Below are 23,904 nucleotides of genomic sequence, written 5' to 3' on the forward strand. Positions count from 1 at the left end.
CCCAGGCAGGGATCAACCACCGGTGGGGAGGGCCCGCTTCCTGACGCCTGAGATGAGCTCGGTGTTGCAAATGCAAACCTGCCAAGGGTCTGGCCTGCGACCTCAGGCCCTGCGTTCCTGTTCCTCCCACTGGGCCCCGTGTGTAGAACTGAATTACTTTAATATGCATGCATGCGTGTGAAAGGAAACGGGACCCCCAGGCAATCCCAGGTGATGGGGGCAGCCTCCAACCAAGGCTCTGACAGCCCGAGTCCACTGAGTAAATGAGTCCATCCGAGCATTTACCTGTTCCATACACCTGGCCTCACAGTGTTAATTTTTAGCATCACACACCTTCTTTTCCCAACTAGAATATCTGCTGACTAAGGGCAGAAGCTGTTTTACTATTTAGGACCCCTCATCATGCGAGGCACGTGGTCCATTTTTGATAAAGGTCGTTGGATGAGGAAGGATCCAGGGCCCCCAAAGCTGATGGTTAGAGGCCTGTGAAGGACAAGCTCCTTTGGGCACGGACATTTATTTCTGTAGATGCTACTTGTGCCGGTGCAGGAGCAAATGGAAAGTTCCTATTCCAAAGTCAGTATACTAGTTATAAAAATTGCTAAAGATATTCTGGGGTCACCTTCCCCACTACGGGATTTAAAAAAAAAAATCTCCACCCCAAGGTTTGGCTTTTGCCAACCAACCCACACATGCTACCCTTAGCATCTAAAACTCTGTTTCTTCCTACCACTTTTTCCACTTCACTAATTTTCACTTAAGGGGCTTATTCTTAAATTATCCCTAACTGTGTAATTTTCAGTTATGTGACAGAAGGCAACCATTTCAAAGTTAAAATAAATCAAGGCTTCTCTCACATAAATTAAGAGCAAAACTGCTCCTATACCTTCAGCAAAGAGGTCTGATCTGGTATAAACAAAAACAGAAACTTCTAAGGGTGTACGAATGCTAAACCACAAAGCCTGTTCTGTTTTCAAATCCATTGCACAGAACCGAAAAAGGCCAGAAGACGCTGTGCATCCCCCGTGCTGTGTGGAAACCGAGTGGGAGAAGCACAGGGAGCTTCCTGGCTCAGCTGCACCCTCTTCAAATGCCACATGCATCCCGGAGTCTGTCTTCTCTGCAGCCCGATGAAATCTCTTTTTCAGAACTGCTAGTATTAGTTATGCTCTATGACGTTTATTTTCTCCTTTATAAAAATTATGCAAAATTTAACTTGCAAGTTCTCTGAGGCCAAGTGCCATTTCTTCTTTATAATGATTTTATCCACTCTGGTGTGCACAGGTACTTGATAAGGAACCAGTACTGGGTGGTGTGCTGTGCCCAGCAGTAAAGAGACAAAAGTACCCGACTTCAAACCTATTTCACACGATCTCCCCCAAACCCACTAAGCCACCCTCCGTTTACAACACCAGGAATTTCTAGCTACTCTTGGCACCTGTATTTCCCCTGACAACACTTTATGAGAAACAGAATTTTGAAGACTGTTGAACGTTCGTCTCGTGATTCCCTAACCCAGACCTGCCAGTTCAGCAGGTCCTTACCTCGTCCCCTTTAATTTGTGGCGGTTTCTTCACCACCTCCTTCACCAGGTGCAGCACCGTGTCGGTCTTCAGGGTGCTCAGTGCACAAATTAAGTCGACAAGTGTTAGCTGGGATGCACTTGGCACAGGAACAATCTGCCATTTAAAAAAAAATCATTTAAAACGTAAGGGGAGAAAATAAAAATAAGAATGAGGCACAAAAAAATATTCTATCATAGTTGGCCCTGGAGAAAGAAATTTGTTTTAATCTTTTAAATAAAGATTTCCTATTGAATTAGGTAAAGGATTCCACTGGTAAGAATAAAAAATTATGTATTTAATTCTAATAACGTAATAAGTACCTGATGCAAGTTAGGAATAAAAGGTGGAGTTGCTGATGGGGCAGTAATACTGGTGTGTTCAAGTTTAGAACTTATTTTAGATGCAGATACACTTAATTTAAGGGAAACGGGCTGGCATCAGGAGAGTAACCCAAAAGCACAAGGAAAGTAAGAAATTTGCTAGCTGGCCCAGGCAGGGGAACCTCCTCATGGGAGGCCACCTGTGATGGACGTGGTCACAGACGCATGGAGGAAAACCAATTAGAACTAGGTTCCCACCGAGGACGGACCTGGGCACCAACCCACTCACTGCTCCCAGGCAACGGAGCCCACATCGGGGAGGGGGTCTGGGTGGTGTCCGGGAGGTGGGCCCGGCCTGAGGGAGGGACAAAGGGGCCCTGGGTAGGGTCAAGAGAGGGAACGGAGGAAGAGGAGTATGTGGGTTTTGCAGAAATATGTAAACCATGGAAGACTTCACGAAGGAAGTAAATGTACAGTGAAGTTATCTCGTTATAGAAATATGAAGATTTTAACTTTCTTTAATGGAGAGTACTACTTTTACAAATTACAAAGCTATAAAATGGTACTACAACCAAGGGAAGGCACACCAGGATCTTTGTGGATGAAACCAAATGGTTTCTTAAGCCAGGTAGCAGGCTCATGGCTGGTATGTTTGAGTTTAGAACGTATTTTAGATGCAGATATACTTAATTTTTTTTTTTTTGCCTTTTAGCATTTTTATTTGAGAAGTCGAAACTGCAGACAGGGTTAACAATTCCAAGTACCGATATATTCCAACCTTTCAATACAGAAAACAAATGTAACTCAACCAGCCAGCCTCCCATAAAGATTCCTCCAACCATATCCAAAGTGCCCAACAGTCAGCTCTTCAGCCACTTTTACACCAGAGAGCTCAACTCTCTACAGCTAAACTCAGGGATCAATCACTTGCCCCAAGTTTTCTTCAGCGTTCGCTCCAATGTACGTGTTAGATACACACTTGTATGTGTACTAGGTCAAAAGGTTAAACAGACGTATCATACTCATTATAGAAAAATCAGAGAGCAGAAGTCAGAGGTGGGCCCCACTCCCACCAAACAGACAATTCTGGCTGTATTTAGACACAGCTCTATTATCTCTCGCATCTGAGACGGTGAAACTACGGCAAGAGTCTCCCACGTCAGCCTCCGACATTAACCTCGCATATAGCCCTCTGGTATTTCTTTGGAAGTTTGAATCTTACTGTAAGTTTTAGCTTTACCTTCATTTTACTGTGACGTTTAACTTTCTTTCGGCTCCAAACTGCTGCTACGGCTGCTGTGAACTGAACCCCAAGGTGGGTGGTCAGGGGGTTCAAGAAGTCTAAAATTTTTTGTCTTATGGTCTAGAAAATGGGGGAAAAAAGAGAGTTATTGCAGAGGAACAGCAGAGCTGTTGTGTAATATTTATTTAGCCACCGCCTACTGTACACTCTGAGGGCTCGTACTCCCAACCCTGAGCTTAGGTGCTTAACTGCTACGGAAACCACTGGAAGAGGCGGCCCCGAGCTCCCCCTTGAGGGCGTGGGACACGGGGTGACAGTGGGGTCCAGAGAGCGGACAGGGAGGACAGGCCTGGGCTGCTGGGCTGAGTGGAAGAGCCTTGGGAGAGAACGACAACCACCTTTGGGTAGCCGTGAGCAGGGTGCGGCAGGAAGGAAACCTGAATCCACGTGAGACAAGTGACCCGGCAGCCGAGTCAGGCCTATTTTATCCTGAAATCCCGCAGCATCAGCTGAAGAAGGGCTTAGATTCATCAGGAAGGTTGTTTTGAATGTGACTGATTTTACTATTGAATCCATTTAAAATAAACCCATGATGTCCCCTGGACACCACCCACCACCCTCAGGGGTCCTTCCCCTCTCCTGGACCTGCCACCTGCTCCTTCTTGCTGAGCGCTCGGGTCTCCCAGCCTGAAACCCCCTCCCCTGGTCAAATCGGGAAGGCCCGCCCCCAGCCCCAGCCGGATCAGGATCTGCAGTCACCAGCTGTCTGAGCAGCCTGCATTTTCTCGCAGCAATTCTCGTCATTGTTACTAAACTGCTGGTCAGTGTCTGTCTCTCCCGTGAAGGCTCAGACTTCCTCAGCCTTGCCCACGAGCAGACAAACACAGCAGGCAGCAAATGTCTGTCTCTGGAATGAACCGCCCCAGCACCCACCCTGCCCCTGGCTGTCCGTGTTTAGTGTCGCATTCGGTACTGATGACCCGAGAACACTACGCCCATCTGTACCACCACAGTTCCTGCTCCAGAGACAGCCGGGTTCCCAGGCCACGACCCGGGTCCCTCCGAGGCGGGCTTGGAGCCAAGGGCTCGATGAACGTTAGACACAGCTGTGATTAATTTTTATTGGCCCCATGCATAGGGTACTAAAAACAGCCTTGTTTTAAGTCCGGAAACCGGCTCAGAGAGGTTGAGTGCCTAAGAGTTCCCTAAAGCTTTTTTTTTAAGCAGCCCAAGGCTTCAGAGGTTCCTGTGGCGGCTTGAACAGAGCAGACCTCCCCTCCAGGGCAGCCTTGGAACCCAGAGAACATTCTGGAAGCCACCTGTACACTGCTGTTCCTAAAAGCATGCAGAACTGGCCACAGCCTGTGGACCTTATCCCAGCTCCACGCTCTGCGGCTGTCAGGCCTGGGCGCAGCACTGGCTCCCCACCCCCCGATTGCTGCACCCCTAATTTGGGAAAAACAGTAGTGCCACCTCCTAGGGCTGGTGTGCGGACCGAACACGCTGATAGACACACGGCACTTGGGGCGATGCGGGGCACTGCGCTTCCAGCGGAGGAACCGGCAGCACGGAGAGGCCGATGGGCAGCCTGGCCCCCTGTGCACTGAGCCGCCCCCCAGCAGGGCCAGCGGGTCGTGCCTGCTCCTGGCGGACACCAGAAAAGGCCACGGCCCTCCCAACAGGCAACGCAGACGACCGGAGACTGAGTCAGGGGCCTGGGTACTCCAGAGCCTTCTGAGGCAGACGCCGTTAAAAACCGAGGAACGGCAAACCCCCCCACACGCTGAGTCCTGTGTTTCCGGTTTAATTAAAAAACTCAGAGGTGCCCGAGCATCCAGCCCAGACATCCACGAGGGGCGGAACGTAGAGGTAAACTTCAGGGAGACAGGCGGGGACTTTAGACCTTACCAGAGGCCTTTCCTTCAGTTAAACAGTTTTTTAAAAGACAAAGGAAGGAAAAATAGGCTGAAAACCACTTGCCAAATCTTAGGAAACATTCCTAAGGAACGGACTGGAGATTTCCACCTCTATTTCTCACTTGGGCTTTGACTGATTATTTGTGTCCACACGCCTGTCTGCGCCCCTCTCTTCTCGCTCGGCCAACCCAGGACAGCGGGAAGGACCCCACCTGGAGGAAGGCTCACCTTGCTGGTTTTAAAGTAGACCGAGGAGGAGCCCTTGGTGGCCCCGAGCAGGTCGAGGGGCCGTCTCTGTGTCTCCTCCTTTCGGAGCACTCCCCAGAGCAGGGCCACGGTGCCCACGACGCGGGGCAGCTCTTCCAGAAGGGCGTTCCTGGCGTTCCTCAGGCTGGCGGCCTCGCTTCCCGTGCTGGGCTGCAGAACCCAACGGGAACGGGGACTCGCCCACCGCTGCAGGGCAGGCTCCCAGCCCACGAGCGGCGCGAGGGGTCGGGGCTGGGCTGCGGGGCTCCCCATCAGCCACGCTCACGGGGTCCAGGAGCAACACGCTTCCCTGGACGCTGCTTAAACCCATGGCTTTCTAGAGACATCTGAACACCGGGAATCTGAGGCTCTGAATTTCAAAATTTTTCAATTATTCGACCAAAGCATTAGACACATTCTAAAATCTACCCCTGGATGGGGTAGAGCAACCAAAGCTATCATGTTTCCCACTCGGAATTCAAGATCACCGTGAGAGTGAATAAAACTGCAAGGAAAAAAAGCGAATATAAACCAAAAATCAAACAAATGCCTTCAGATCTTATAGGTGGGTCCTTGATGAAGCACAGGGCAGAGGCTGGAGCACCCACGGGGAACCAGTAAGAACAAACCCCAGTTACACACGTGCAGCCGGTACTCATTGGAAAGAGTTGTAACCCACTGCAGACAAACCAATATATCAAAACTGCCTCAAACTCGGGGGAGGGGGGGGATTACCTTTTTGTTTTGGTTGGATTGTTCCAAAAGACAAAAATGACTAATAGTTGTCAGACCTTCCAAAAGAGTGAGCGGATAATCTGGAGCAATGTTTTCCCTCTTGGAGGTTATGCTGCTTTGGTGAAGAGATGAGAAATAGGTTTTAAGAAGGTTTAAGAATGAGTCATAAAGGTTTTTAATCCTATATATAAACGTATAAACCAGAGAGGTATCACCATCTGAAATCAATTGGGCATCTCATAATGAAATATAACAATTGGCATCTTTTGGGCTATTTTATATCCATACTATCACTCTGGAAAAATGTCTTAAGATGTTTTAGAATTTCTGGGAAGGTGATCCACATTTTTATTTCTTTTTTGCAAAAATGAGAGTGTGCATGACCAACCTGCCCTGCAACACTGAACTAGCCTGGGTAGCTGCCTGGAATTGAACACCAACAACCCGAACATTTAGCTCCTTGTTACCCCTCTTGACAAGGCTACATGGGCTTCCAGCCAGGCTGTAATTACCCTCCGACTGGAATCTATGGCAAATTGGCCATTCGTTACAAAAACTGTAGCTCAAATAAGGATCGTGTACTGAAGGAGTCCACGTACCTGGTGGGGAGCCTCACTGGATTCGCTTTCGTACTGCTTGACGAGCTCGTCCAAGTTTTTGCAGATCTGTACCACGAACGGTGCCACGGTCCAGCCCAGGGACTTGCCGAAGAAGGGCAACGACTGCGTGACCAGGCTGACCCAGGCGGGGTGCATGCCGTAGCCATAGGCAGGCTGCAGCGCCCTCACCACGGCGGACACCAGCAGCCCCTGGGAGGTGAGGGGCTGGGGCTGCACGTACTGCGCGGCGCTGATGGCCTGCTGGAAGCTCAGGGCCCGCTGCCACTCCCTGGACAACTCCGGCTGGTTTTCAGCCTCCTCCTGGGCCTGACCCAGGTGGTGCTCCAGGACGATCAGCACCTGCAGCAACTTCAGCAGCTCGATCTGCAGCGGGTGTTCGCTCCAGATTTGGTCCTGCCCCAAGTTGATGAGACTCTCCTCAAAGACGCCGTCCTCTCGCTGGGCCGAGGTGGCCAGACCATAGCGCTTCTGGCTCGTGTACATGGAGGCAGACAGGGAAAGCAGGACAAACTCCTGCACTCTGCACCTCTCCAGGAGGCTGCGGATGAACTCCACATTCTTCCTTTCGGAAGACTTGGCCACGGAGACCAGCTGGGTCATCATCCGTATTAAAACCTCGACACTCTTGACCTGCACGTCCCGGTTGCCAAGTAGGTCTCTGTGGGAGACCTTTAAATAGCAAGGGTAGTAGGAACGCAGGAAGCTCAGGCACAGGTAGGCGAGGAGCTCAACCAGCAGAGAGTGTGGGCACACGTTGGGGGGCTGTGTCTGGAGCTTCCCGTAGAAGCTCTGGCCAACGAGGGCCTCCTGGTGGCGGGCGAGCAGGTTGGAGATGAGGTTCAGGTGCGCGGTGGAGCTGGTGTCCGTGCTGGTGGTGGATGCCGCCTCGATGAACTCCTTGGGGTTGGTCTTGAGCACGGCCTCTAGGACGGAGAAGGCGTAGAGAACGCGCCGGGAGTCGTAGGGCTGCAGGTACAGCAGGATGTGCTTGAACAGGGCCTCGATCGTCGCCTGCCTCTCCCTCTGCTGCTTCAGCAGCCTGGACGTGGCGAGGGCCTGGAGCTCCAGGTCAGCCTCCTCGTCGCTGGACAGCGACTCCGAGGCCTGTGTCCTGTCCGAGGCCATGCGCAGCAGGCCCAGGCTGGCGTGGGGCGTGAAGCCCTCCGAGTGGAAGGCAGCCGACAGGGCCAAGGGCTTGGGGTGAGCCCCGATGGGGATGGGAGCACAGCAGTTCTCGCCGCTGCTCAGCTCCTGAGGGTCGCGGGAAGGGGAGGAAAAGGACGACGTGTTCTCGCTGTCCGTGTGCCCGGGGCTCGTGTCCGCTGACTCGGTGAGCTCACTGCCATCCAGGCCACTGCAGACCGCCCCCTCGGGGAGCTCCAGGGGACAGGGGGGGTCTTCTTCGCCCAGCTCGCCCCTGGGCAGGCACTGGTCTGTCTCCTGCTCCACCTCGGCCCACAGGGCCTCGCGGTCCACAGTGGTGAGCTGGCTCAGGGGCAGGCTGTCCTCGGGGCTGCCTTCGTGCGGCTCTGGTGCACTCCACGCTTCTCTGAAAGGGGTTTTCCTCCTGCTAAGCCAACGGTGCAAGTCTTCTGGAAATTAAACAACAGCCAAGGACTTCAGAAGAGGAGGGTGAGCTACAACCGGCCAGTTTTAGAGTGACCTTGGTCTTGAAGCCAGGCAGACAGAGCGATACTAAAAACAGAATTTCCACATGAAACCACAATGCTACGGCCCAGATGACAGTTATGGACAAAAAGTAGAACAGGTCTGTTAAAACGTTCAAGGAATGGGATTATTTAGTTGTATTCATCCTAAGAAATATAAATGTCATAATTTGGGTAGAGGAGGGCAATTTGGAAGATGGACACATATTTTGGCCCAGGAGTGCCCTTTCAAGAAATGTATACTACAGAAATAGCAGCAGCAGATTTTCAAAGCTATAAGGAAAAAAGTATTCATCGAAACATCATGTGTAAAAAAACTGGAAAGTGAAGCAGATGGGCACAGTAAGGGGTTGGCAGAAAAAACCATGGTACGTGCATGCAATGGACCACCTACTGCTGAGGTTTTAAAGAGATACACCTATATGTGCTGATACGAAACAACGTGCAGGATATATTGAGGGAAAAAAAATCAAGCTGCAGAAGGGTGTGTATAGGAGGAGCCTACTTAGGGGAGAGTGTATAATAACATGCAGCTACGAAAAAGAATACCCGCCAAACCCTCAACAGGAATTAGCGCTATCAGCTGGCCTTCCAGGGATCTTCACCTATGCTTTCATGCCCTCATTATTTCAATTTTTTAAAACAAGCATGTTAATACTTATGTAGTCAGAAAATACACAATACTTTAAATTACGCACATCTCTTTGAAACAGAAGTGCGAGCCAGAGGTCTTTGGCATTGCCCAGCATCTTAAATATGCAGCTTTCACACTTCCATTCCATGAACATTCACCAAGACTAGCAAAGAAGAGTAAGACATTAGAAAGAGACAGAGCTGCCCCAAGCCCGCAGTAATGTTTTAAAAACAGATTTCTACAGGATTACAGGGGTATGGTGTAGCCCAGAGAGAAGGGCAGGTTTCGGAAAGACGCTCTCTGGGGTTAGGAAGGTAGCAGACCACTCTGGGGTCAGCAGGAAACACCCATCAGAAGACGTGGCAAGGCAGTGCTGTGAGACTTTCGAAACCAAACAAGCAGAGAAGTCAACATTTTCTTCTCAAAACAGACAGAACACTAAAAATTCTATCTGCCATCCATGACAGCCAAACTTTTAAGAAGGTAGTCAATGTATACCTAGGTGTCCAAACTTCTTTAAATCTTGCTTTCCTATACATAATGTGGAATGGTGAAATGCTTCCTTTTGTGAAAGCAGCCGGCGTTCTCTAAAGGAAAACTGGAGGCACAGTTTAAGGCCAAGAACTTTGCAAAGAGATGAAGTCTGCCCATGCATTTATATTTGTTTATTTAGGTGCTAGGCTGTGAATTGTTTCTCTCTGCAAGACAAGACTGCAACAAACAATATTTACAACCCCATGAGCTGAACAAACTCACTCACAGCCTCTAAACCATGGCTTAGAAAACTGCAAGAAGCCACAAGATATATCCACTGTAGAAAGCAACGTTAGTTCATAAATTGTGCAAAGTATTAAATGCTTAAGTTTAATGAATTCAGTTTATTTTCAGTTTTCTTTCCTTTCTTCTTCTAACCTATATTCTTTTAAATATGTGTTAAAGATGCCTCGGGGAGCTCTCCAAATTTCAAAGGTTTCTTTCTTCCGCATTTCTGATCATATGTTAACAGGATTTTGGAGGTGGAAAGAACTTTAGAGACCAGAGAGTTAGAAGAGAAATCACTTGTCTTGTATTAGGAGTAACCTGAGTGGAGCTCTTTGTATAGATGAAGTACAACTGACCGGATTACATGAGTTTAGGCATTCTCCGTCACCTGGGGGCAGCCTGGGCTGGAGGGGCCACACTTCATCTGTCCTCAGGGACTGTGGTGGCCCTTACAGGCATTTGGACGGCCGTTTTGCTACCCACTCCTCCTACCTCAGATGCACATGAATTGCTTTCACTGGCGAAATAACCAAGAACTACTAGCTATTTTTACTGCAATATGGGTTACTAAAATTTTCCTTTTTTATAACAAAACAATCTGGTTTTTCTTTGAAAACAATCAGCCATTTCCTAGCATTTCTAAGTACCGATTCATCTGATCCTTATATTTTAAAAGTCTGCACAAGTTCACCTGGTACTTGCACACTGTTTGGATCTAGTAAGGCATGATGTGGGTTTATGTCCCTTATCTGGAATGAGGGGGCGGCTGGGGCCCGGGGAGGTCCGGCCGGCCGTTCTCTCCCTCCCCACCCTGGGCCTGGCCCGCGTGCTCACCCGCTGTGCTATCCTGCTTGAGGCAGTGGATGGAGGTCCTCTGGGTCTTGGGCTGCAGCAGCAGCAGGAGCACGGGTTCGAGGATGCGGGCCACGTCGCCGAGAGAGAGTGCCCGCACCAGCCAGCCCTGGGCCGCGGCGCTGATGGCGCCGTCTGAGCAGGCCAGGCTGTCCAGCACCACGAACAGGGACCTGCGAACCGGAACCGTGCCAGCAAGTCATCCGCTGGGCCGGACACTCAGCTGCCCCAGGCACCAGGCTGCCCAGCAGCCTTCGGGCATGTGGCACTGCCCAAGATGTGGCCTCAGGGGAGCGCAAACCCACTGGGCCTACAGACCCCAGTGAATGACTGGGCCTCAACCTGGGTGTACCAGTTTGTATATATTACATCCCCCCCAGAAAAAGCCACATTCTTTGATGCAATCTTGTGGGGGCAGACATATTAGTGGGTATTAAGTTGGAACGTTTGGATTAGGTTGTTTCCATGGAAATGCGCCCCACCCAACTGCGGGTGATAACTCCGACTGGATAATTTCCATGGAGGTGTGGCCCCGCCCATTCAGCATGGGCCTTGATGAGTTTACTGGTGCACTATATAAGCTCAGACAGAAGGAGCGAGCTTGCTACAGCTAAGAGGGGCACTTTGAAGAAAGCACAGAAGCTGCAGATGAGAGACAGTTTGAAGACGGCCATTGAAAGCAGACTCTTGCTCCAGAGAAGCTAAGAGAGGACAAATGCCCCAAGAGCAACTGAGAGTGACATTTTGAAGAGAGGAGCTGCAGCCTAGAGAGGAATGTCTGGGAGAAAGTCATTTTGAAACCAGAACTTGGAGCACACACCAACCACGTGCCTTCCCAGCTAACAGAGGTTTTCCAGACACTATTGGCCATCCTCCAGTTAAGGTACCTGATTGTTGATGCAGTACCTTGGACACTTTATGGCCTTAAGACTGTAACCGTGCAATCAAATAAACCCCCTTTATAAAAGCCAATCCATTTCTGGTGTTCTGCATTCTGGCAGCATTAGCAAACTAGAACACCAGGTTTCACATCAGACTCATGAGGGGAGTTTTCAAAATCCCGAAAGCCCAGGCCTCACCCCAAACCAGTTAAACCCGACTCTGGGGATGGGATACAGGCATCAGAACCAACCCAACATCTCCAAGACTGTGTGTCCAGACCCACACCCAGTGTTTCAGAGCCTGGGAGGGCACTTCTTAAAAATGACTTGGAGCAGAACGTATCTACTGTCAATGCCGTGACAAGTGTCTACACCCGGTGTAACACCACCGCCATTAGGGTCCACACCATTCTCATCTCCTCACAAAGTGCCCTGGATGGGGGCACTTTGTAAAAGCCCTGGAGGAGTTCGATACAGGCCTGGCCTCCTCCCTCCCCTACCAAGGTAAGAAAATCCCAGACATGTGTTCACCGGTTTAGGCCTAAATTCCCTTACTGGCTAGTGGTAACCATCTGCTGTGCACCAAGAAATCACGGTTACAGTTGCGATTTCACACATTCCCCATCTCCCCAGCCCAGCCGTCAGGCCATGGACCTCTGCAAAGTCTCCTTGTGCATCAGTGGTAAACGACAGGGATGCCTCACCTGTCAAAGGAGCGGCTGTGTGACGTCACTCGACTGCCCTGGATTTCTCGCGTCAGGTGCCAGATCACGGAAAATCTGAAGAGAGCTTCCAGCCTCGTTCCCTTGATGGGGGAATGAATGGGAATGAGGAATGGGGCTTTGCAAAGGAACACTGTTTTTAGTCGTAACAAACCCCACGTAAATAAAACAAACAAAAGATCTCAGCAGAACAGAAAGCAACCACAGTGGAGGTGCGTTACGTGACCGGGCCGGAAGGTAAAGGAAGCGCTGCAGCCTTGCTCTTCTCTCACTTATTTTAACACAGATGCACAAGACTCAGAGGTGGTTGGTGTCCAGGGTCATGCCTGAGCCCTGGGGTCTAAGGAAATCACACAAGAGCACACGGCTTCCTCATGCCCTTGGGAAGGGCCCGGCGTGTGCTAGGCTGCCAGAGAACCAGGGCTGCAGAGGACGATAAATTCTCTACAGCTGCCTATTTCACCAATGGCTCAAAAAGCACTGACAGGGCCTGGAAATATCCCAGGGCGTGGGGCAGATTTCCCTGGGGAGGCCTACAATGACCAAAATACCCCATGCTTAGGACTCTGGAGGGGCTGGCTTGAGCTCCTGGGGCCTTTTCAGTCCTTGCAACAGCTCGTCAGGATGTCACCAGGACACGCGAGTTGGTGCTGGGCATGGGAGGCGACAGGCAGCTGCATGTCGGGGCCCCAGCAGGATGGGGGTTACGGGCCGCAAGGCTGCACCTTGTCGGGGCTCAGGAGGGCATGGCAGATGATGTCCTCACAGATGTTGGCCGTCGGAGCCAGGCAGTGCAGCCGGTAGAACAATTCCACACAGGTGATGTGATGTTCGCGGGTCTCCTTGTTCAGCTGATTCCAGAGCATGCGAGCCACCCTCTGGGATAAGGAAAAGGCAGGTGCAAGATTGTGTAAACACAGGCAACAAGTGCTGCTCCCCTCTTTACATCAGCCTGCACGGTTCCAATGCCAGCATGCTGACTTTTTACCGATATTTGTCACATGAGAATCCTGGATACATGGAGACACCAAAAACATCCAAACCACAGCCAAACAAAACAAAACAACCCACCAGGATCATCCAGGCAACAGGCAAACTTACGGGGTAAACTTGTAGGTTTCTGGCCAGTTCAGAACACTGCGACTCTCGCCGAGAACTTAACACCCTTTCAACAAACACACACCAAGCCTTGCTGTGGGCCCAGCACTGGGATTCCAGAGAGTGGCCTCCAGGAAGTTTGGCGGTCCCCGGCCTCGAGTGAAACGCTGCAGCACCTTACAGCGCCACGTGTTGCTCAGACTGGTTACCACACGGCCCTGATGGAGAGGCATGGGCTTGGCGGCTTCCACTGCACTAATTTACTCGGTACCTTTCCCGGAACCGTGCTGTGCCAGACGCCTGGCTTACCTGCAGGACACGACCACACCCTGATCTAGTCCTCTCCCTGCCCAGCTCGGGTCTTAGCTCTTTAAACCTATAGGATCTGCAATCTGCTGGGGTCCCTCTCTAGGAGGGACCCCACCAGCAAGGGTTCCTCGCTCAACAAGGCTTAGAAGGGGACCCAGTCCCCACCTCCAGGGAGGGCTTCCTTCCTTGCCATGGAAGGGGCCATGTCTCATTGATTACAACATTTGAGGCACATTTGAGATCCAATAAATTCATTTCTTTGTCCATTTATTTCTAGATGAAAAAACTGCCTTCTCGGCTCATATCAAATTAACCATTAACTGGCTCGAGTACCTAACCATTATTTTATTATTTTTTAATCTAAGGGAAAGTGGTTACCAACTATCAAGTTACAAGTAAACTTCTAATACAAAACGTTTTTCCTATGTGAAGTAGCCCCTTCACTTATGGTCCTTATGGCACACTGATGTATGAGAGACTCCTGGAAGGTTTAAAAACTTTTTTGGAGGGTTTTTTGAGCATTGATGTTGATCACCAAAAATTAACATGCCAGCTCTTCACCTGGTTTTGCCCTATGCCATCCCTTTGCTTTGGGTATATTCTTAGTGGGTTGAAATCTGCCGTTAGTATCTGAAGAGAAAGGTTGGAGTGCTCTTGGACAGCCAACTCTGTTCTCTTTTGCCTTTGGGGCAGCAGCCACACTAGTACATGAGCTGATCTACAGGGAAGAGAAAAAAGCTAAAAGTCCAGGTAGTGACCTGGAACAGCCTTGCACTGGCGTCTGAGCACGCAGGGCACATCCTGGCTACGGGGCAGGACACTTGATCTTCTCTTTTTTCCGCATCTGCAGCACGGGCAGGCACAGCCACCACGGCCCCAGTTCTTGATGATGGGGGTCCCTCTCTCTGGCTCCCAGTCAAGAGCTGCTGCCCCTCCCCAGGAAGGGCAGGACACCAGAGTCTCCCACCCCAGCTCCACGATGCGGAGCCAAGTTCCCAGCGAGTGCGGCTGAGATGCCCTGGCTCCCTCCACCCAGCCCCCACGCTGACATGGTGGCTTCCGCAGGCCAAGAACACTGGGGCCCGATCTCGCTCACCCTGGCTGGCAGGTGGGTGAACAGCTCCACCCTGGGAGAGGCAGACCTGAAGACCGGAGGCTGCGGCCCCCACCCAGTGCCCTGCAGAAGGATCACGCCTAGAGAAGCTCGCCACTGTCCCTGGCCCCAGCTCCAGAGCAGTGGCTCAGAGATTTTGTCCAGAGTGAGAGCAGGTTATAAGAACAGAACACTCTGTGGCTCTTCCCACAGGGAATGACTTTATTTGGAACTGAGCATGAGGAAGCTCAAGCCTAAGACAGCTCTTAAAAGCAGTTGAGATTTGGGTGGTGAGTGATTTAGGGGAGGCCTGCATCTCAATGAGAGCAACAAGCTCAGCTGTGGGCAGCTGGTCTACCCGAGAGAACCAGGGAAGGGACAGCCAAGCAGAACTCTCCTGGGTCAGAACAAATCTCAAAGACTGATCAGTCAATATGTATATGGTAAGTGCTAAAGCGACCACTAAAAAAACAACTCAACAAATACAGTGAAAATCATTACAGGGATTAAAATATTCACTTACTAAAACATTCACTTACTAAAAATAAAAGCCATGAAGGAGGATTAGAGTAACAAAGGCAACGGAAGACATACAGAAAACATACGGTAAACTGGCACAACTCTGTGACTGTCCTAAAAACCACTGAATCGCATCACGTGACCTCTCACTCCACCCCAACCCCGGCCACGTGGACTGGGCAAGCAGAAGACACTGGACCCAGGGGTGCCTCATCGACAGGCTGTTTAATATCTTTGACCCATCAGTTCAGAATTATAAGAAAGAGACGTAATAGCCATTGGGTATGGGAAGCAAGTTTGAGGGTCATAAGTCGGACTTAAGACCACGGCGGCAACCAAACCTTGGGTGAAGCCAGGTCACTAAAGAGTGGTGTGTGCGCCGAGCAAGACCCCCGTGCAGAGAGAGCGGCCCCCAGGTCTAACAGCTTCCCAGTGGGGGCCCGCTGAGACCCAGCTGCCCTTTCATTGCATCTGTAGCTTTATAAGAAGTTTAATTTTTTCATGAACCAGCTGGAGTAGCTTTGAGTTTCTTGCAATTAAATGAACCTCATGACATTTAACTTTAAACTTTTTTTTTCTTTACTTTGTCCCCAAGGAAAGATGGACAATGCCTGCTCATTGTCTTCATTCATAATCATCCTAAAATTTGACAAAGTATCGAGTCACCCTTTAGCTTCATTCCTTAAGACAAAAAACCTCAAAGCTTTTAACCTTACAAATTAGGGCACACCTTCCTTCTGCTGTTTATTTAGATAATTTAAAAATCCTCATGTGGGAAGTCCAGTTGGCTTAAAACTGAACACCAACAGTTGAGTACTCCCTGCAGGGCCAGAACTTGTGGCAGGAGCCTGGGGCAGAGAGAGGCAGGGCAGCCTCAGCTCTCACACAACCCTCTCCCGCTGCCACAGAGCCGCCATCTTCCTTACCAGGGTCGGCAACGCCATCGTCAGGGGCCACGGGGAAGAGGGCCCCGTCCCACCCGCCCTCCTTCTGGTGGGAAGTACCTGATAGAAATCTGTCTTCTCTGCCACGACTTTCAGTATCCCTGGAGCGATGGGAGGAACCGTGACCATCTGCAGCTTGCCAAAAAACGGGTTGTGTCCAGAGCCTTTGTAGCGTTTCATCTTGTCCTCGATGACCAGTGCCAGGGACTGGGAGTGGTTGATCACTTCCAGCAGGGTGGAGATGGCCACGTTCTGGAGGTGGCAGTCAGGTACACAGCAGCAGACGGTCATGAGGGATTTCAGCCAGGACGGGAAGCTGGCATCGCAACCTCCTGAGAGGAAGCCAGCCAGGGAGGAGAGAAAAGGAACAAACAGAGCCACGTGAGAATGGCTGCCTCATGTTCAGATTCCAGGCACCCTCTACCCATCAGAATAGTCAAATTCTGCACATCTCAATCTAGGGTGTTTAGATTATTTAGAATTTTTTGTTTTGATTTTATTTTTTAATTTTTTAGAAGTTACATTTTTGGAGGGTAGAGTTCAAAGCCTATTTTGAAGGCTTTCTCTGGAGCAGGTAGCATGCTATCAGCTTTAAAGGAGTCTAAAAATATTCTGAGGATATCAATTCTAAATGCAATTCTTCTAAGCTCTGTCACTGAGTTGAGACAAATTCCATGTGACATTTAAGGTCTTGACAACAGGAGGGGAAATCTTGCCCTGCATTCCCACCAGTTTAATTATTCTTTCTTGTTTTCTGCCTTCCCCTCTGTCCTGTTTTGCTTTAAAGGGCTCACTGCCTTACTCAAATCTTTAACAACAGGTATCATGAAACAGTCCATTGACAGGCTATTATTAAGCGCTGTTTATGTCCTAAGTGCTTTGCTGGGCCATGCTAACCATACAAGAATTACAAATACAGGCCCAGCCTTTAATGACCTGAGATGTAGCAAGACGCAAGTTAACACCTGGTACAACTAAACGAATGCGGTGAGTGATGCTTTCGTGGCAACCTCGATTACGTGAGGCTGTAAGCACGGATCGCGCCGTTTGGCTGGCGGAGCCGAGCGGGGCAGCCCTCTCACCGGGGGGCTTGAAGAGCTCTTCGCAGAGCTGCGCGGTCTGCTCCTCGGACAGGTACACAGGGAAGGTGGCGCACTCCAGCAACAGGTGGCAGGCGGCGGCCAGGGCCTCCCTGCAGTCCTCCTTTGAGCTCCCCAGGTCCACGGCCACTAGCCCAACGTCCCATCCTTCCTCCAGCTTCCTGCTGGGGCTGCTGGGCACAGACGGTGGTGACCCCGAACGTTTTGTCTTAAATGGGGACCCCCGGACGGTGAACAAGTCGGACAGCATCTGCTTAAACTGGGGCACAGTGATGGGTTTCGCCTCCCATGGGTGCTTCTTGCCGGAGTCGTCCCCTGCGGTGCCCTGGGCCCCCCCCTTGTCCCTCCGGCTTCCGGGCTCTTCTGACTTGTGTTCTTCTCCAGACACTGCAGGTTGAACCCCTAAAATGTTCTTGTTGGCAAAGTTTGCCATTAGCTCTTGAATGCAGTGGAATGTCCTCTGCATGCTCCCGCCCTTTTTCCAAACATCCTCTTTTTCAGGAGAAACTCTAGGAACCCGCAGATGCTCAGAGAGCTCTGGCGACGAAGCGCTGAATCCAATCCCACTGTCCTCAGATTTCAGTGGGGGAAACCCGGGGTCTTCGTCACCTGGAATCACTGCCTTTGTTTCTAAAACTATTTCACCATTTTTACCTTTTCCTGGACTCTGCAAAAAAAAAATGAAAATCTCTATTTTGTGTCTCTTAAGACTAAGAGATTCAAATATCAGCTAAATTGAGCAAACCAGGGACTGTATACTTCCAACCAAGATAATCCTGTGTAAAAGTACATGATTCATTTAAGAAGGCCTGCAAATAAAGGGGAAGGACAGAGGTGGTGGGACTTAAAGCACAGGTTGCTAAACCAACAGGCTATTTAGGTTGCCACTAAAGTCGCTGCCTTTTGAAGCGACTTTGTGTTCTTTATTTACTTAGATCCTTAGGGGTTTGAAAGAGTTGTTTAAAAAATGCTTCTGACAAACTTAAAAATATGAATAAAGAAATTGGGCTGTGAGTAAAATAAAGGCAAGAAGAAATAAAGAGAAGAAAGCTAAAACACAATGTCTACTACAAAAGAAAAATATATCTATATATATACACACACATATATATAGTGGCTTTTTCAGTGCCCACACTTTACCCTTCGATGAATCAGCCTTTTTTTTCCCCTACACTATCACTTAGGTGATAATACATCAAACTTGAGACTCTTTCGCATCAATCCCTCTTTACTCCCTAGGGAAGAATGAGAAAATATTATGTGATTTTTGTAGCATATCCTAATGCTTAAACTTTATATCTTAAATCTTATCAGGATATTTTTTTCCAACAGCTAAAATATACAGAAAAAGGAACAAATTTCTAAATCAAAGTCACAACCCATAATTAGTCTGCAAATTGGGATTCACGTTCTCTTGGGCAGCTCGCTGGCCTCCAAACTCTCACCAATATACACAACCCTTTTCAGTGAATGCTTCACTTTTTAGTCTGTGCACACACCTATCTGCCATCGCACTGAACAGATTTCAATGTTAAAATGATCAAATCCCTACACAAAACAGAAAATAAAAATAATTCAAAGAACAGGGGCCTCAAACTGTGGAACTATACTTGTTACAGGCTTTTTGGAGGATGATTTGGTAGCAGATCTCCAAATTTGAAAGGAGCACACATGCATTTTGATTTTGACTGTATCTAGGAATTTATCCTTCAGAAACCCATGTACACATGCCCGTGACACTATTTGTAATTCTGGAAACAACCTAAATAACATCAACAGGGGAAGAGTTGAAGACACTGTAAATCTATACCATGGACCAACACGCAGAGGTTAAAAAAAGAATCAGACTGCTCCAGGTATACATGAAAATCAAAACAAGTCAGGGTAAGCTTTCTATTCTGTTTTAAATAACCAAAATTACATGTACACAAATGCACACCTAAAAAAATCTGGAGGGCCAGACACATCCAACCACTGACCGTAGTTATCACCCATGGAGAGGGGCTTAGTTTGGGAGCTGGCAAAGTAAAGGGGAGCTAACTTTTACAGTAAACTAACAACATCAAAAATGTCTGAGGGTCTTAGAAGCATATTTTTGATATTGCCTGGACATCTTCTGACCTTTGTTCCTTTATCTTTATTTACTTTTTACTCTCGCAAGGGTGTGAGCGTCTTTTAACAAAGAAAACCATCTCTGCTCCTTGGAGCACATACCAAGACCTCGCTGGCCGACTCCGTGTCCAGGTAGGAAGGTGGCATCTGTACTTTGCTGAGCACCTTGAAGCAAGTCTTCAATGCGTGCGTGACTTCAGGCAAACTCAGAGAGTCCATTTCCTCAGCGAGGATCCTGACCATGCAGCTGAGCACCTGCGGGAGGTACTGGGTTTGCACTTCCGAGTAAAGTTCCTATGGAATAAAAACACGGGTTTAGTCCACACTCTTTCGGTTTATGATCAGGAAAGAAATGCACCTCAAAATGCATCTCATAAAATTCCATTTTTTTGAGTACAAGTCAGGTTCACAGTAATTCCCAAATCAGAAAACCAGATAATATTTCCTTGTATTTCAAACAAATCAAGGAACATTCTTCCTCTCTTTTCAAGTGGCTTTTATCCTTTGTCACAGAAAATTGTAAAATTGCCACATGAATTTCTATCTTAAGGAAATCAGGTTCTTTTGAGGAAATGTAAGAAAGGAATAAGTTTCGTTTTCACATAGAGACAGCATGGAATAAGGGAAATGGAGGCAAAACCAGTTTAAACAAGCCCCAGACAAAGAGAAGAGAGAATCTGCCTGATGTAAAGAGACATGAGGTAGTATCAGAGGCGGGAACTCACAGCAAAAAAAAATAAAAATTTGGGGGGGGGATTGGCTAATCAGTTCAAAATCTCAATAATGAGCTAGTTGGCTCTCTGGGATTGGCTGTACAAATTAAAATCTCAAAAGATGAATTAGTTAGTGTTCTCGGATAGGCTGTAACCTCTGTAGTACCCAGTCAATGGGGAAACAGGGGAGGGACTTGCGAATTAGGAGTAGGAGATTTAAACATCGCCATTCTCTTCCTCGGGCGCGCCAGCCTTCTGCGTGTTTGGCTGGACGCCCCATCTTGCAAGATCGTAAATAAATTCTTTTCTCCTCCAGAACCGAGAGAGCATTTATTCCCTTACAGGTACCACTTTATTTCCGACAACTTGGGGGCTCGTCCGGGATCCAAAGCTTCGGAGGGGGACCCCCGAGGTGGACAAAGGGAAGGCGCGCCCCGCTGATTGAGCGGTCTCGGACTCCGCCATTGGGGGCCCATCTCCGGCAGCTAAAGGGCCCGAGACCAGATGCTTGGATCTGCCGGTTGTGAATGAGAAAAGGGGGAAAAGAAAAGGCCTGCCTCTGGTTAACCAGGCAACTCCGTGCACGGACCAAGGTAAGGAAAGAAATATATTACCTTGGTGGTTAAAGCATTCTGAGAGTCTGGGGCTGATCCTGAGGGAAAAATGCCCAAACAAGACTCAGAATGGGGACATTCTGATGAGCCTAGAGCTGATCCTAAAGGAAAGATGCTCAGGCAAGACTCAGAATGGGGAATAGAGGCAATCAGCCGGCTGGGAATAAAGGGAAGGGGGTACCTTTAGGGTCCCCGGGGAACATTCCTCTAAATAATCCATTGGGAAACATGTTAAAACATTGGGCTAAAAGTAATTGGACCAAGGAAAAAGGTAAAAGAAATTGATCAAATATTATTGTTATGTTTAGACAAAAAAAAAAAAAAAAAAAAAGGCATTTTGCTGCCAAATATATTCTGGCCAAAATATAAGGCAGATAAGAGTTGGCTTTGTGCTGACCTCGTGTGTCATGTTAATAAAAATAAACCTTTTTCCAAGGCAGAATTGAACTGTGCCATGTGGTGGCTGCAGGGAAAAAAGAAACTAAAACCTGGCATAAGCATTCCCCCACCTTATGGTTTCCCCTCCCCCACTGGGGCGGGAACCATTAAAGCCTGGGGTTTTAATGGAAGCAGTCTATGCCCCCAGGCAATTGGAGAGCCAGTTAATGCTGACTGCTCCAGTAATTACAACCCACCAAAAGTTAAGAAAAAAAAAAAAAATGGAGAGATTTCTAAAAGTTTCTGTTTCTAAAGGCTCTTAAAGAAAGAAAGGTAAGAACCATTAATAAAAAGCCTAGCAAGGCTAGCTGAATAACAATTAACTTGATTCTTAAACTCTGGTTTATGTAAATATCCCTTTCTTGGGAGAAGAAAGGGAAATGGGAAAGAGGGCGGCTATGAGAGAAAGAGAGAGACTGCATCCACCTAAAATAAAATTGGCTGTACCCATATCCCCAAAGAACGATGAAAGTTGAGGTCTGAAGTCAAGTGGTCTCAGGCTGGGAGAGTGGAGTGGCCCACATGCATGAAAAGGGTGAGTTTGCCCTGGGGGTTGAGGGTGGGCCTTCCGCCTCAATGCTCTAGAAAAGTTTTGCCGCCTCAGAACCCAGAGGGTGGAGCACATTCCCAGGGGAATGCGAAAAGCCACTGTTCAGAGAAGGTAGAGCCTTTACCCCGAAGAGGCAGAGTCTGGGTGGCACCCCGATGTTTAAGAAGGGTGGGGCCAAAAAGGTAATCTCCCCAACATCACCCCAGACTTTGAAAAGAAAAGGGCTGCCACAAAAGCCTCTAAAAAGGGTTGGACTCCCACTCCCTCAAGCCCCAAGAATACAATGTCATTCTGTTAATAACTCAGACTTTAAAAGGTCAGTTATATAAAGAAATTTTAGCCTAATATTCAGAGAAGATCCAAAAATTGATGAATGGCTAAATAAGCCATTAGAGGAAATATTCAGAGAGTCAACAAGCCAGGGAGGAAACAGACAAAAGTGAGATAGAGAAGTGATTGGAGCAGTTTAAAAAAAAAAAAAAAAAAAAAATAGAGGAAAAAAATTTGTAGCATGGGGTTTGTGTGATTCTCTATTCATATACTTATGTGGGGCTAAACAGGTATTAATAAATACATTTACATATTTTAGTATGTGCTGTGTAATTAAGTCTAAGGCATGTGGAAGCTACATTTAAAGTCCCTTAATGTGTGTATCAGGGTATACAGGAAGTTATATGCACATTTTTTAGGACTGTATTTGAATGCATTCTGAGAGTTAAAAGTTCATGAATCTAATGAGAGTTTAAGTTGTATGTTTACACAGGAATGTGGGATAGTTGTATTTGTATGTAATAAAAGCATGTAATATAATTACGTAGGAGTCTTTCAAACTGTGAAAGTTTGTCAGTGTGTAATTTAAAGCTTGGCAAAAATTTCCTGTGTACTCATCTATAGTAAACTAAAGCTATTTCTTTGTGTCTTTATAGCGTATACTAGTTTGTGTGTACTCTAAAGCTGGGCAATTGTGTGCAGTTTCACAATAGTGTGAAAAATGAAAAAAAAAGTGAGAAAAACTGTGTAAAAGTTTTCTATGTATGTGTAACAGTAGTGTATTGGCTATACATGCTTGTAAATGGGAATGTATGTCTGTTTCGTATGGTTATGAGTGTGTATATAAGTTATATGTGTCTGTATTCCAGATATATGAGACTGTGTATTCTTGTAAAAAGCAGAATAATTTTTCTGATATATTTTGGGCAAAAGCAAAAGGTCCATACTCAAAGTGCAAGTAAATGTTCCTATAAAAGGGTTTAAGGTTCACTAAAGCTGAATTAAACAAACTTAGAACAGTGAATGGTTCATATCTCTTCCCAGGTCTCCATTTGGTAATGCCAGGTTGCTATCTTAACATTAAGTCTAACAGGAATAAAGACACCACATATATTGTCAAATACTACACACCAAGGCTTGTCCTCCTCTCCCTGAAGAGTGGGTTTTTACTCATCTAACAGCAAAACTTGTGTGTATGTTCAGGGTATGCATATATGTGAATCACGTATATTCAAGTATCACTAAACTAGGTGTACTAAAAACTGAATTTTAAGTTAGCATTTAAGAGTGGTAAACCTTTTTATGTTCATTAATCTTAGGTTATTGTAAATTATTGTTGTCCTTTAGTCTAATTGTTCTAGCCTGAAATGTTGGTAAGTTCTTGCTGCTCTTCATGCACATGACTTCAAGAGTGTCTGTACCTAAAGCAGGTATTAGCAGTTTTACACTAGGAGAGTCATTAGAGGGGTGCAAGCCATGTGTAATTTAGTACTTAGGCAATTACAAGGTGTAGGCCTTTGGTTTTTGGTTTGCCTTTCCCCAGGAGGACTGGAGAGCTCCCCTCCCTAGACACAAAGGATCTTTTTCTTAAGAATTATATACTGGCCTTGTCTTCTACTTTATCATCTCTCAGGCACCGTGGACTGCTGGCTCAGACCCTGCCTCTTGAATTTGCTGCCCATTGACATCAGCCTGGCAGCTGGGTTCTGATCCAGTCATGGAAAGAATCCAAACTTCAACCGATCTGGGAAGGACCCTATCAAGTCTTGCTGACAACTAAGACGGCAGTCCGAACGGCAGAAAGAGGCTGGACTCATTACACACGAGTGAAGGGACCGGTGCCTGAACCAGACGATAAGTATCCAGCAACTCAACCTGAATCCTGAAAAGTGACTCCTACCTCAGATCCCCTAAGGATCACCTTAAATAGGCAACAGTTGAAAGAACATACTAGGAGGGAGGAAGGGCTGGATTAAACCCT

The 23,904-nt window shown here is 47.9% G+C and overlaps 1 protein-coding gene across 1 annotated transcript in view; it reads right to left on the reverse strand.

Annotated features, from left to right (window-relative positions):
* Nucleotides 1-23,904, reverse strand: part of DOP1B (DOP1 leucine zipper like protein B) — a 121,725-nt gene that overhangs the window by 34,872 nt on the left and 62,949 nt on the right. The window contains exons 13-23 of the mRNA XM_037831714.1: nt 19,441-19,632; nt 17,209-17,893; nt 16,187-16,458; nt 12,889-13,041; nt 12,146-12,246; nt 10,543-10,733; nt 6,608-8,237; nt 6,026-6,137; nt 5,273-5,461; nt 3,126-3,248; nt 1,545-1,679 (exon numbers count right to left, since the gene is read on the reverse strand). Of these exons, the coding sequence (XP_037687642.1) occupies nt 1,545-1,679; nt 3,126-3,248; nt 5,273-5,461; nt 6,026-6,137; nt 6,608-8,237; nt 10,543-10,733; nt 12,146-12,246; nt 12,889-13,041; nt 16,187-16,458; nt 17,209-17,893; nt 19,441-19,632 (3,783 nt within the window). The remainder of the gene's footprint in view (nt 1-1,544; nt 1,680-3,125; nt 3,249-5,272; nt 5,462-6,025; nt 6,138-6,607; nt 8,238-10,542; nt 10,734-12,145; nt 12,247-12,888; nt 13,042-16,186; nt 16,459-17,208; nt 17,894-19,440; nt 19,633-23,904) is intronic.

This window comes from Choloepus didactylus, chromosome 1 (assembly GCF_015220235.1).
Source record: "Choloepus didactylus isolate mChoDid1 chromosome 1, mChoDid1.pri, whole genome shotgun sequence".
NCBI lineage: Eukaryota > Metazoa > Chordata > Mammalia > Pilosa > Megalonychidae > Choloepus > Choloepus didactylus.